The 15,606-nt window shown below is 41.1% G+C and overlaps 1 protein-coding gene across 1 annotated transcript in view; it reads left to right on the top strand.

Annotated features, from left to right (window-relative positions):
- PCSK6 (proprotein convertase subtilisin/kexin type 6) overlaps positions 1 to 15,606 on the top strand; it is a 262,720-nt gene that overhangs the window by 235,628 nt on the left and 11,486 nt on the right. Inside the window, exon 17 of the mRNA XM_040414252.1 lies at positions 9,822 to 9,909. Coding sequence (XP_040270186.1) covers positions 9,822 to 9,909 — 88 coding nt within the window. The remainder of the gene's footprint in view (positions 1 to 9,821; positions 9,910 to 15,606) is intronic.

The following is a 15,606-nucleotide window of genomic DNA, read 5'->3' as shown; positions in this document are numbered from 1 at the left end:
CTCACGACCTTTTCAATGTCTGCACGGGAAAGGAGCCATCCCCATAAGATGCATAAGAAAGATCCCAGCAGACGTGCTTGCTCTTCAGAATGTGTTTTATTAACGGTTCACAGAACGCATTTCGGCATGTCAGCCTTCCTCCTTTTATTGGAAGGGCGCCTTTTCCCAACAGCAATTTTAAGATCTCTCCACAGGTGTTCAATGGGATTTAGATCTGGACTCATTGCTGGTCACTTCAGAACTCTCCAGCGCTTTGCCGTCCATTTCTGGGTGCTTTTTGACGTATGTTTGGGGTCATTCTCCTGCTGGAAGTCCCAAGATCTCGGACGCAAACCCAGCTTTCTGACACTGGGCTCTACAGTGCGACCCAAAATCCGTTGGTAATCCTCAGATTTCATTATGCCTTGCACGCATTCAAGGCACCCAGTGCCAGAGGCGGCAAAACAACCCTAAAACTTAAATGAACCTCCACCATATTTCACTGTATGTACTGTGTTCTTTTCTTTGTAGGCCTCATTCTGTTTTCTGTAAACAGTAGAATGATGTGCTTTACCAAAAAGCTCCATCTTGGTCTCATCTGTCCACAAGACTTTTTCCCAGAAGGATTTTGGCTTACTCAAGTTCATTTTTGCAAAATGTAGTCTTGCTTTTTTATGTCTGTGTCTTATCCACCATCCGGACTATCCTGCGTTGACACCTTTCATAAATTTTTCTCTTCCGTCTATGCCCAGGGAAATTGGCTACAGTGCCATGGGTTGCAAACTTCTTGATGTTGCGCGCTGTGGACAAAGTCAAATCTAGATCTCTGGAGATGGACTTGTAACCTTGAGAACCAAAATTGTGGAAAAATATCAACAATCTCAAGTCCTCAGACAGTTCTCTTCTCCTCTGTTATCCATGCTTAGTGTGGTGCACGCAGACACACAATGCTAAGACTAAGTGAACTTCTCTCCTTTTTATCTGCTTTTATGTGTGATATTTATATTGCCCACACCTGTTACTTGCCCCAGGTGAGTTTAAAGGAGCATCACATGCTTGAAACAATCTTATTTATCCACAATTTTGAAAGGGTGCCAATAATTTTGTCCAGCCCATTTTTGGAGTTTGGTGTGACATTATGTCCAATTTCCTTTTTTTCCCTCCCTTTTTTTGGTTTTGTTCCAATACACAAAAAGGGAATAAACATGTGTATAGCAAAACATGTGTATAGCAAAACATGTGTTACTGCAATACTTTTCTGTGACAAATACTTCATTTTCTTGAAAAATTTAAGGGGTGCCAACATTTACGGTCATGACTGTAATTGATCCACCTCCGTGCTTAATAGTTGGAGGTGTGTTCCTTTTATTAAATTCTGTGCAGTTTTTTTTTTCTCCAAACATACCTTTGCTCATTGTGGCCAAAGAGTTCTATTTTAACCTAGTCGGTCCACAGGACTGGTTTCCAAAATGCATCAGTCTTGTTTAGATGTTCTTTTATAAACTTCTGATGCTGAACTTTGTGGTGAAGGACGCAGGATAGGTTTTCTTCAGATGACTCTTCCTTGAAGGCCATATTTGTGCTGGTGTTGTGAACAGTAAAACAATGTAACACAACTCCAGAGTCTAACTCCTCCTGAAGGTCGTTTGCAGTCAAGCTGGGATTCTTGGTCTTCCAGACCTTCTCTTGACCACCAATGTTCCTGTTAACGGCCATGTCTTAATTACATTTCGAACTGAGGAAATGACAACCTAAAAAAGCTTTGCTATCTTCTTACAGCCTTCTCCTGCTTTGTGGGCCTCAACAATTTTCAGAGTGTTAGGCAACTGTGTAGAAGAACTCATGTCTGCTGTTTTTTTGGGGACAAAGTTAGGGGAGGTCTGGATACTTATAAAGCTTTGAAATTTTCATCACCTGACCTTTCCTTACAATGAATGTGAACAAGCCTTAACCCTAAGGCCTCATGTACATGACTGTATTTTCAGTCCACATCCAATCTGCATATTTTTGTTGATCGGATACGGACCCATTCATTTCAATGGGGCCACAAAAGATGCAGACAGCACACAGTGTGCTGTCCGCATCTGTATGTCTGTTCCGCGGCCCTGCAAAAAAAAAGTAGAGCATGTCCTATTCTCAGTTTTGCGGACAAGAATAGGTGTGCGGATCCACATAATGCGGAACGCACATGGCTTGTAACGGTGTTTTGCAGATCTGCAATTTGTGAATTGCAAACACAGATAGGGTCATGTGCATGAGGCCTAACAGGCTATTTAAGGTCTAAGACCTCGGACAAAGTTATCTGAGCGCTCAAATCTCCTTGGGTTCCCATACTTTTGCAAGGTACTTCTTTCCTCTTTTCTCTCTCAAATTGGATAAAACCAAAATAATACACTGCTCTTGCTTAAAATGTTAGTGTTTCATCTTTATGCCTTTTGGAGATCATTTCATCTTTAAATTAACTGTTCACAGTAACAGTAATTTTGACCATGGGTGTCCAAACTTTTGCATGCCAATGTAAGTGGTCTGTTGCCCATATGCTAAGGCTTAGGCGATTGCTGAGAAATTGCTATTTAATACCTGCAGGAAGAAGAGTCAGACGCCACCAGAAAAGAGCTTGGCTTATTTATGAGCTCTTAACACCAATGCAGCTTTTCACTAGGAGAAAACTGTCAATCGACTGTAGATGGGTGGTTTTAGGTGGGTGCTTTTTAATAAGCCAGACTTTTTCTGGTAGAGTGTGACCCTTCTCCCTGCAGAGATTAAATAGCATTCTTGAGGACCGTTGGATTTTTTACGTTCTGCAAATTGTGGATCTGCAAAAACACTGATACTGGCCATGTTTTGTTCTGCGTTTTGTGGAATGGCCGTCCCCTAATGGAACAGTCTTATCCTTATGCGTAATGCGGACAATAGTAGGACATGTTATATTATTTTTGCATGATAGCTGTAGAATAATAAAAATTCGACATCATTCAGTACATGATAATCTTTCTAACAAAGCTAGAACCAGTCCGGTTACCACTCATGGAACTAGAGATCTCCACATTTATTGATCTAATTGTTCTACTACATTCATTTCAGACTAGCAGCTCAGGGGGCGCATCCTATCTGCTGTAGCTCTTTAACTGTAACTGCCACAGCTTCTAACAGAACATATGGCTGGTGACAGTTTACGATTTAAACTGAGTGTGTGCGACCACCTCATCAAGGTGGACAAGAAATAAGGGGAAAAAAATGGTGACGCTATACAGATACATTTTATTGAATAAATCAGTGTCTATGCTAAATTTCTAATTACATGCAACTACAAAAGTATTCAGATCCAGTTGCTGGTTTGAAAAATGTAATATATTTTTGTGGCACAACCCCTATAACTTACAAATTTAATATGTATTGATAAATTTTGTGTTATCAAGTTTCTGAGAGCGCTCAACTGATTGCTAACCCATGCTGTGTGATGTTTCAGGGGTTACACCCCCTTAATCATGCATCACCCCCGAATCAGGCGAAAACCCCCGAAACGTCGCACAGCATGGGGTAGCAATCAGTTTAGCACTCTCGGGATTACTATGCATTATAGCTATTTATTTATATGAATAAGGGCTCAGGCACACGACCGTTGTTTTGCGGTCCGTTTTTCAGATCCGTTCCGTATCTGAGTTTTTTTTTTCTCTGATTTAAGTCCTCTTCCGTTCCGTTATTCTACAAAACATATCCATATGGTTTCCGTATGTGATCCGTTTTTTACGGATCGGAAACTGTAGCTTATTAATCACCAAACACATGAGCAATATGGGCTGGGAATAGCATTTCTAAAGTATGGATCCTCAAAATACGGATGTGTTCCATGTGCGTTCCGTATTTTTTGCGGACCCATTGACTTGAATTGGGCCTCAGATCGTGATTTGCGGACAATAGGACATACATAACTTTTTTGCAGAACGGAAACTGAATGCGAACCGAGTACCTTCTGTTGTTTTTGCGGACCGATTGAAGTGAATGGTTATGCATACGGTCCGCAAAAAGAACGGAAGCGGAAAGAAAATAGGTTTGTTTGCATGAGCCCTTTATAGGACTGAAAAATACAAGAAAAGCTTCAAAAGAGTGAGTATTATTTATACCTCATGAATAACCTTTTGAATAACCATAATTGTAAAAAGTTCCAATACGTAATCGCAATGGTTTTACCGCTGCAGGTCCCAAAAATGAAGTGGGTTTAATTCAGTGTCAGTATGCGTTTTTTCGGAACCGTGTGACTTTCCACTTAGGGGTTAAAATTCACGGGAATATAGCTAGTAAAGAGTAACTGGCGGGGAGGAGATTTTGTGACAAAGATAGATAGCCGGGAAGCAAAGTGGATCTATGAGTTAAACACGATTCAACCAAAAGGACTAAATGTCGAGTTCGATCTGACAGCATGTCTTGTGGAATAGGGTAATACAACTTGTGTAAGAGCCCCCCACGAGAAGAATAAAAGTATCCACCTACCTGTGCGGTGAGACTGGGAAGGACCTGACGTTGTCTGGGGTGGAGAGCAGAGTGTGATTCTATGAATGGAGTTGTGGAGGATAGGAAGAGGTGTGTACACCCGCAGCAGCAGGATTGGACAGAGCGAAGCTTGTGATTCCTTGTTGGTGTGTAAGGTGGAATGTGGGTTAATGAATAAGAGTAAGGCCTCTTTCACACGGGCGTTGTGGGAAAATGTGCGGGTGCATTGTGGGAACACCCGCGTTTTTTCCGCGCGAGTGCAAACATTGTAATGCGTTTTGCACTCGCGTGAGAAAAATCACGCATGTTTGGCACTTGCTTGCGGATGCTTGCGATTTTCACGCAACCCCATTCACTTCTATGGGGCCTGCGTTGTGTGAAAAACGCTAAATATAGAGCATGCTGTGATTTTCACGCAACGCACAAGTGATGCGTGAAAATCACTGCTCATGTGAACAGCCCCATAGAAATGAATGGGTCAGGATTCAGTGCGGGTGCAATGCGTTCACCTCCCGCATCGCATCCGTGCGGAATACTCGCCCGTGTGAAAGGGGCCTAAGAAAGAAAAGGTGATAAAATGGAATAAATTAGTGGCAGAAAATGTGCATGGTGGGAGTCCATTTGAAAAGAGGAAGTTAAGGGGTGTTTTCAATAAAAATTGTAGGTTGAGGCAGAGGAGGGTGGGGGGAGGTGTAAGGGTATTTAATGACCTAGTTTGGTGCTTAGGGTTACGCCCCTGATGAAGCTTACCGCGAAACCCGGGTCGGGCAGGAGTATCGGGCTGAGAGTTGTTTTATATGCTTATTTGTCAATCTACTTGTGAGTATATTAAAAAGTTTTTATATTAAAGTGAATAGCGGTGTTGCACTATTGGAGTTTTTATGCTCTAGAGAACTACAAAAGAAAAAAGGATATCTGAGAAATTTCAGTTGAATATACTGGTGAGATGTGCCGAATTCCCACCTGCCCCTGAAAGTGCGTGTGAGGAGCTTTTACAGTACTTCACTATTGGTGCGCTTTCTCCCACAGGAGCTGTAGTGGGAGGAGGAAATTTGGCAAATACGGTGTTCTATTGATACTTGTACAGCTGGATGATTCGAGACAAATAGGGTAAATTAGTGGAAAGTCGCGCGGTTCCGAAAAAACGCAGCCTTTTGAATAAGACTAATACGACTGAGTGGAATATGTGGATATAATTGTGGAGCCTGAGGGAGGTTCTGAATCAGGTAGTGGTATACTACAGGTGGAGCAACAGTTGAATTTGAGAAAATATGGGGTTCAGCGGCACTCCTTGTTGAAGGTTGGGAGGTGCTCAGTGGTAGGGGTACGTGCAACTATTATCAAAAGACCACGGCACTCTGTAAATATTTTTAGTTACTTATTTTATTTCATATCTTTTGTATATATATTTTTCTTTTGTATATCCATCCAAAAGTAATAGCCACTGGCCAACGTTTCGGTCTAATGTTAGACCTTGTTCACGGCCTATTATATAAATAAGTACATAATTACATTTATATATATATACTGATCAGGCACAAAGTTAATTACATGTATATCGTGATAACAAAATGGACAATGTATAAAGAGATATAACATTGATGAGGGGAGAACAAGACGTCTGTCATCGATGAGAATACATGATGGGAATACATAATGGGAATACAAAACGAACCAGACCCATCAATATTGTACACAGACGGATATTGTACTTGTAGCATGTAATCGTCAATATTGGCAAGATTGAAAAAATGAGATGAAATGAAAATGACCAAATGACTGTAGTAACCGCTAGAGTGATGAGACCACAGAATAGTGGTAGCCAGGCAGAGGTACCAGAGTAAGGATGAGATATCTGTGGAAGCCAAATGGTAGTCAATGATTAGTCAAGGCTGATATAGGACCGTTAAGACCTTCCATAAAACAAACCACACTAGCACCTTCAAAAACAGGCACCTACCCATGTCTCAACTGCACCCAATGCAACAATGTCATTAGAGGTAACAGGATTATTCACCCCCACTCAGGCAAAATATACCACCCAAAAGGCTTCTATACATGCTCCTCTTCATATGTCGTTTATCTGATCCGTTGTCCATGTGGCCTTGCATATGTGGGAGAAACTACCCAATGTATACGGGACCGCATTTCCAAGCACAAATCGGACATTCGCTGCCACAAAACGGAATTACCGGTTCCACATCATTTCATTGCAGCAAACCATCAGATTAACCAATTAAAGTTTCAAATTTTAGAACAAGTAGCATCGGCAAGGCGTGGAGGCAACAGGATAGCACGGTTAAAACAACGTGAGGCATACTGGATCTATGAACTTAATACTTTGACACCGCGTGGATTAAATAGAGACTTTGATTTCTGTATCTCTTGATCTTTTACACTTTTGCTTTTCATTTTGTCGCTTTATTATTGACTTATAATGTCCTCATCTTATTAACCCATTAAGCTATTTGTACCAACTTTTGCAATAGGTGTTAATTATGGTTTTCCAAATATTAACTCTCTCTTCCCCCCCCCCACCTCTCTTTATTCTCCACAGGTGAAATGACCACTATCAGCCAGGTAGTAGTATACCATTAGTGATATAATATAGTATATGATACTGCTATTATTATAATATATTTATAGAAATATGGATAGAAGAAAAATATATATTCAGAAATGTAGAGATATATTATCTTACTAATCCCTATAGGGACTAATGCATTACCCTGTATATTGATATTACCTGATTAATTACTAACATAGGATAGATACTATTTTTCCCCTTAAGAGATATATATGTCTGAGGTATATTATCTTATTCTGGTACTCCTTACAAGCTTCTCAGTGCCATTTCTACTAAATCTGGCTCTCCCATACACAATTACTAGTTGCCAGTGCCCTTCTTAGACATTAGAGTACCTCTGCGCATGCGCGCGCTATTGACCGCGCTCCCGACATTGACTACCCATACTACGCATGCGCTTTCTCATTACGTCACCATTTCGGCGCCAGTCGCGCCTTACCACGTCATCCCCGCGGTCCTTTTAAATTGCACATGCGCCAAGCATCCCCACGCCATCCACGATTCTCCCTACTCCACAGAACTAAGGTATGTACAGCGATTGCGACCAAGTGAGCATCTATTATATTAACTATGCCACGCTCGTTATGTCCGTTATGCTTATTAAGGTATTTATACTTGGAGAGTGTCCTTTTACAATAATCTTGATAGCTTATTTACAACTAAACTACTAGGGATGCCTAATGGATCGATCTGAGCATCTCCTATTTTAACCATTCTGAAGCCACTATTTTTCTTAACACTGCCCCTCTCCATTCTACTATGGCTACTGCTATGCCATTCTAGCACACCTATTGAATGACTTTAAATACTACCATCTACCTAATATTATACCATTTGGCTTCCACAGATATCTCATCCTTACTCTGGTACCTCTGCCTGGCTACCACTATTCTGTGGTCTCATCACTCTAGCGGTTACTACAGTCATTTGGTCATTTTCATTTCATCTCATTTTTTCAATCTTGCCAATATTGACGATTACATGCTACAAGTACAATATCCGTCTGTGTACAATATTGATGGGTCTGGTTCGTTTTGTATTCCCATTATGTATTCCCATCATGTATTCTCATCGATGACAGACGTCTTGTTCTCCCCTCATCAATGTTATATCTCTTTATACATTGTCCATTTTGTTATCACGATATACATGTAATTAACTTTGTGCCTGATCAGTATATATATATAAATGTAATTATGTACTTATTTATATAATAGGCCGTGAACAAGGTCTAACATTAGACCGAAACGTTGGCCAGTGGCTATTACTTTTGGATGGATATACAAAAGAAAAATATATATACAAAAGATATGAAATAAAATAAGTAACTAAAAATATTTACAGAGTGCCGTGGTCTTTTGATAATAGAGCAACAGTTGAAGTTATCAAGTTTCTGCTCGGCTACAATTTCCGCCACCCCTGAAGGTGTCAGAAGTAGAAAGTCTTGATTTGGATGTTGTAACACTTCCTGTCTGAAAGTGCAGTAACTTGTACAATAATTAAAGCAAATCTGTTGGTATTAGTTAAGAGCAGCATATTAGAAGTCCCATGTATTCATGAGCAGTGATGTCCTTCGTACTGGGATACGAGACACTGTGTTGTGCCCGTCGTCACAATCCCCTTCTGACCTGCACTAATATTGCCGTTACCGGTAGCAGCACGTGCCCCGCTTGACTGACCCATCTGTTTGAATAATCATGCTAGTGAAAGGGATTTTCTGAGAGCAGAAAAAAAAAGTGCTAAGGGTATGTTCACACAGTATAGTTACAGATCAGATTTTTCCAACATGTATTTGACACAGAACCAGTACGACCGTCTAAATTTCTTCTGCGGATTTGTTGTTTGAATGCTGTGGATCCGACTGCGTCTGGGGCATTCAGTTTGTGTGAGTTCAATAAAAACTTGTGCAGTCCCTGTGAATAGTCAAAAATAAAAGAATCGATACTCGCCCCTTTTCTGCCCTGCTTCTTCCAGTGCTGCACTCCGGTCCTCCCCCAATGCTGATGTTCTCTTCCTGGCTGTAGCTGTGATCTTCTATACACACAGGTCACTCTGCAGCCAATTACTGGCCTCAGCAGTATATGGAATGTCAGTGCTATGGCTGCAGCAGTGACCTGGGTACATGGACTGCGCCTGACGCGGCCAGGAAAACAAACGGCATTGGGGAGGACTGGAGCTTGGTGCAGAAAAAGCATTTTTATTTAACTTTAACCATAAAGTGCACATGTCCCTTCTTGACAGAGTTCATATGATTTTTACAGCGCATATTCCCATTGAAAACAAAGGGAGGTGGATTGCCATGTGAACATACGCCAAAATCCACACCCAAGTAAGATGGTGTGGACATGCTCGAAAGGGAGGAGGATACCATAAAATGGTACCATTACTCACCTGAATAATCCCATGCTGTTTTGGTGCGCCCTGGCAGTCTTGGATAACCTTACGGCAGCCATGATAGGTTTGTCTACCCAAATGCAGCCAATTACTGTGCTCTGCGGTCCTTTGCCGTACACTGCAGAGTCCAGGGATTGCATTGGGCACTTGAGTAGATGCACAATTCATCGCCACAACAAACTGGCCACAGACTAGAGGAACACCGGAGTGGTGCCACATTTGTCAGGTAAGTAATAGTGGTTTTAGGTCATTTCCACTCTTTAGCCAATGCCCCCCTGAAAATGGGGAACTGATGCTGATGTTTTAATGTGACTTGCATCTGAATTTACTTTGATATGTATCTGCTTAATGTACCTATGGTCTGTTTTAGGTCTCAGGAGATGTCTCAAGTGTCACCAAAACTGTAAGAAATGCCTTGGTTACCCCGATAAATGTGTGGTGTGCAGAGATGGGTTCAGGTGAGTCCCCAGCTACATAATAGCCAGAAGTGTAACCATATAAATAAGCCTGCTCCTATGTGGATTACAGTTGAAAAGAAGGAACAGCTTTACCTGATTCACACAATAATCAAACCGATTCGACAATTTTTTCATATACGCCAAATGCATTATCGCAAGCAAAATTAGGGGAAAAAATGTCTATTCCAAATGTTTATAACAATATATTTTATACTATGCTTAACCCCTTCAACCCCGGGCCAGTTTTACCCTTCCTGCCAAGGCCATTTTTTGCAAATCTAACCAGTGTCACTTTATGTGGTAATAACTTTACAACGCTTTTACTTATCCAGGCCATTCTGAGATTGTTTTCTCATCACATATCGTACTTCATGACAGTGGTAAAGATGAGTAAAAAAATAAATCCTTTTTATAACAGACAGTAATACCTCCAAAAAGAGTAATTAATTTACATTCCCCATATGTCTACTTCATGTTTGGATCATTTTGAAAATTACATTTTATTTTTTGGGGACGTTACAAGGCTTAGAAGTTTGGAAGCAAATCTTGAAATTTTTCGGAAAATTTCCAAAAACCACTTTAAGGACCAGTTCAGGTCTGAAGTCACTTTGTGAGGCTTACATAATACAAACCACCCAAAAATGAGCCCATTTTAGAAACTACACCCCTCAAGGTATACAAAACTGATTTTACAAACTTTGTAATGTGACAAAAATGGAAATTTTTATTTTATTTTTTTAGTGTTCACCTGAGTGGTTAGGTCATGTGATATTTTTATACAGCTGGTTGTCACGGACGTGGCGATACCGAATATACCGTATATACTTTTTAAAATTTTTTCACTTTAGCACAATAATAGCAGTTTTGAAGCAAATAATCATATTTTAGTGTCTTCATTGTCGAGAGTGATAGCTTTTTTTTGATCGATTCTCATAGGTAGGGTCTCATTTTATGCGGAATGAGGTGACTGGTACTATTTTGGGGGGCATAGCCTTTTTGATCACTTGCTGTTGCAATTTTTGTGATATAATGTGACAAAAATGGCTTTTTTACATTTTTTTTTTTTTTTACGGTGTTCATCTGAGGGGTTAGGTCATGTGATATTTTTATAGAGCTGGTTGTTACGGACGTGGCGATACGCAATATGTATATATTTTTTTTTATGTACAGTACAGACCAAAAGTTTGGACACACCTTCTCATTCAAAGAGTTTTCTTTATTTTCATGATTATGAAGGCATCAAAACTATGAATTAACACATGTGGAATTATATACATAACAAACAAGTGTGAAACAACTGAAAATATGTCATATTCTAGGTTCTTCAAAGTAGCCACCTTTTGCTTTGATTACTGCTTTGCACACTCTTGGCATTCTCTTGATGAGCTTCAAGAGGTAGTCCCCTTAAATGGTCTTCCAACAGTCTTGAAGGAGTTCCCAGAGATGCTTAGCACTTGTTGGCCCTTTTGCCTTCACTCTGCGGTCCAGCTCACCCCAAACCATCTCGATTGGGTTCAGGTCCGGTGACTGTGAAGGCCAGGTCATCTGGCGCGGCACCCCATCACTCTCCTTCATGGTCAAATAGTCCTTACTTTCAAAGTTTTCCCAATTTTTCGGCTGACTGACTGACCTTCATTTCTTAAAGTAATGATGGCCACTCGTTTTTCTTTACTTTTTTCTTGCCATAATACAAATTCTAACAGTCTATTCAGTAGGACTATCAGCTGTGTATCCACCTGACTTCTTCTCCTCAACGCAACTGATGGTCCCAACCCCATTTATAAGGCAAGAAATCCCACTTATTAAACCTGACAGGGCACACCTGTGAAGTGAAAACCATTTCAGGGGACTACCTCTTGAAGCTCATCAAGAGAATGCCAAGAGTGTGCAAAGCAGTAATCAAAGCAAAAGGTGGCTACTTTGAAGAACCTAGAATATGACATTTTCAGTTGTTTCACAATTGTTTGTTATGTATATAATTCCACATGTGTTAATTCATAGTTTTGATGCCTTCAGTGTGAATCTACAATTTTCATAGTCATGAAAATAAAGAAAACTCTTTGAATGAGAAGGTGTGTCCAAACTTTTGGTCTGTACTGTATTTTACTTTTTCACAATAATACTAGTTTTGAAACAAAAAAAATGATGTTTTAGTGTCTCCATGAGCTATAGTTTTTTTTAATTTTTTGGGCGATTTGTCTTAGGTAGGGTCTAATTTTTTGCGGGATGAGGTGACTGTATGATCTCCTCGGCACCCGTAGAAGGCAGTTTCAGATGCCGTGCGAGGTCCCCGCCACAGCAGCGCGGGGACTCGATTCGATCACTCACCCGACACAAACCCCTTCTATGTTGCGGTCATCGCGGACCACAGCATAGAAGGGGTTAATCCGCCGGCATCGGCTATTACAGTGATGCCGGCGGATACAGCAGGGGCCCGGCTACCACGGACTGCCGGGCCCCTGCAGTGATCGTACGTGCACCGCTCTGGTGCCCGCGTGATCACGATGACGTACTATTAGGTCAAATTGTGGGAACGCAGTGGTTCCCATGACGTAGTAGTATGTCATAGGTCGGGAAAGAGTTAAAGGGGTTGTTAGTCAAATAAACGAAAATTACATACGACCCATTAGCACGTATTGAGACTCTATATATGAGAATATTTTCATTTGGTCAGTAAGACCACAAATTGTCTCTTGGTTTATACGTGCTACTAAATGTATTGGTTATTTACATATAAAATTTAACGTTTATTCCATACGTTTAAAATAGATGCCTTGAACTCACACATTAAAACTATCAGTGGTGCCTGCCTTATTACAATGTATCTTATATTGTATCCTTTGGTGATATACTTATTGACCACTGGGGGGCCCTTTTACTGTTCTCTTAGCTAGTTCCTGCTGTCTCGATGCAGCAGTATTCGCCGTTATTTCTGGTGCACTGTTGTTAGCACAGTGTACTCCTCTAGGTGCGGGCTTATTCCCAGATTACTAGTTGGTATCTGCGCACTGTTTTTCCACAATGCGCTCACTGAGCGGCGGGCTTTTTCCCAGTGTGCTAATAGTGACTAGTATGTGATACTCCTGCTGCTTGGCATCGCACTCACTGCCTAAAATGACATGCAACACACTCTGCCCCCCGACATGTTTCGCCAAGCTCTCTTGGCGTCTTCAGGGGAACATCTGTATGGAGTTTGTATGTTCTCCCCATGTTTGCATGGGTTTTCTCCGGTTTCCTCCCGCACTTCAAAGACATAACGATAGGGACCTTAGATTGTGAGCCCCATTGGGGACAGTTGAATGCTAATGTCTGCGGAATATAGTAGCGCTATATAAGTGCATAAAATAAATAAATCTCTGTCGCTGCAAGAACTGTTGAGTAGCTCTACTTAAATAGGACCAGTGGTTGGTTGTGGTCTTCCTAAAATTCTTGTGGTCATCCTGGTCATAGTTCATTCTGCTTGTTTTTGTAGGACCAGAAGGTTTATGGACTATTGAAATCAATAAAAAAATATCTGAGAACACAAGGTTCTAACAGTGTTTTTCACTTTGGGTTCTCGAGATGACCAGGTTTTTGAAGAACTTGTCAGGATATGACTGAGTAATTAGAACATGCACACTTTCCCTATTCTGGGAGCTGTCAAGGTTTCATCGTCACATCACGTCTAATAAAGGTGGATGAGGTCAGAACTTCAGTGTATAATAATCATCTGCCAAGGAGACAGAAATTAATAAGGTGATATTTAAATGTAGCAAAACATGAGGAAGCCTCATCCAGGAGGAAGGACGCTGTCGTACACTGTCATTTCTGTCCCTGCACTAATTACCCTACACAGAAACTAATTACCCCATACACAGACTAATTTTAGCACCAGTCGCCTAATGGTACCACGGCACATTTTAGGCTCTGATTTGAGTCCCCCCCCCCCCCCCCCTCTTTGCGGACTGATGGTCTCGATGCAAAAACTGGATTTTCAAAAGACTGGATGTGTTTACTTTCAAAGAAACCAACGTATGGACTTAAGCAAATATTTTCCCGTAGCTTAGATAAATAGGTGATCTGGACGTGGGTGTGAAAGGACCACTGTGTCAGTTTGCAGGGGGATATGAAAGGGGTGCAGGTAAAAGTCTTTAAGGCATATTCTTCTTTGATCTGCTTGGTGTCAGAGGGGCACATTCATTTCAGTAGCGCTATCCTCTTTTCTAGAGTGGCGTAGGAAATGGTGAATAAAGACATTATGGGATAACTATGTCTTAACAGACATAGCAGCCTAAGACTGCTGATGGGTTAAAGGGATGGCCTGATTTCAGGAGGAGAGTGGACAACACAGGGGATTGACCTGCTAAAAGAGTAGATCATTACTTACGTGGCAGATGCCGTGTCATGGCTCAGATTCTCCTGGGCAGGATTTTCCTACCTGGCTGCAGCAGTGACATGTTGACAACACATGACTGCTGCAGCCACTAATTGGCTGCAGCAGTCATGTGTTGACATGACTTCACCACTGCATCCAGGTAAATGTTGCCTGGCTGGCAAAATTATACACACTGAGTGGGATCTGGCAAGTAATGATCACTTCTTTATTGCAGGCCAATCCATTGTGTTATCCAGTTTCCGCCCGAAATCAGACAACCCCTTTAAGGCCCATCTGCTAATTTTAAACTTTTCAGCATTATTCTATTCTTTTTTTCTGGCGGTACAGGATCCCTTTTTCTTTGTTTGGCAGACCGTTATGTTGCAGTAAAATAGTACAGAAATCCTCACTTCTGGAGTGAAGTAATATACACTAACATGACTTTATCCCCTTGACTCCAGGAAAACCAGATGTAGCCACAGCTTCCTCGTCCAATATTCCAATCCAAAGGTGACGTTTCAATCCCTATTGGGTCTTTTTCAAGCAAATAAAAAATCCATCCTCTAGTGCCACACACCTGCCGCATGATTCTGGATAAAACCGTATTCTGTAGAGCTCCTCGCTATGCATTTCTTCTCAGCACTTTTTTGTTGTATAGGAGGGACCAATTACATGCTGCTAGTCTCCAAGAAATCCATGGCCCAGCATGTATTCTGCGAGGTGAATGTGTGATTTTTATGCTGTATCAACTTTGAATGTGGGCTCCAGAGACCCATATATATATTTTTTACCTGACCTTTTTTGTCTGTGTATTGCCCGAGGAGCAGTTTTTTTTTTTCCTTTTTAGAATACTTTTATACCTTTTAATAAAAAAAAATAACATAAAACAATAGTAACATACAACATGTAATAAATGATAATAGAATATTTCACAATTGTATTTTATTAACGAAAAGACAATTTCTACTTTGAAATATTTGATGTGAAACGACGGAGGGGTGTGACCTTGAAAAAGGGTGGCGTTTGTCACATTAAAAGGGGGTAAAGCAGCTTATCTTTACCATGACCTGGAGAAGGCACATCACCATTCGTTTCCACTCCTGACACTTGCACAGGTTAACCTCCAGTGATTCCCCCTGGGCTTTGGTGCATTGCACAGCATCTAATGGGGCCAGAACCGTGTCACTCAGGATAGTACCAGCTTTCTCGTTACTCATTTGGATGTCAATCAAGTCCCGACTCGACCCGTCTCTTGGGTGCCTGTGACAATATACACAGTGTGCTGCTGCCGTGCACAAATACTAGTAAAATGTTGTAAATTGTGACTTCTCCATTTTCAATGC

Source organism: Bufo bufo, chromosome 1 (genome assembly GCF_905171765.1).
Source record: "Bufo bufo chromosome 1, aBufBuf1.1, whole genome shotgun sequence".
NCBI lineage: Eukaryota > Metazoa > Chordata > Amphibia > Anura > Bufonidae > Bufo > Bufo bufo.
Note: the sequence above shows the minus strand (reverse complement) of the source record. Positions and strands in the feature narration are given on the sequence as shown.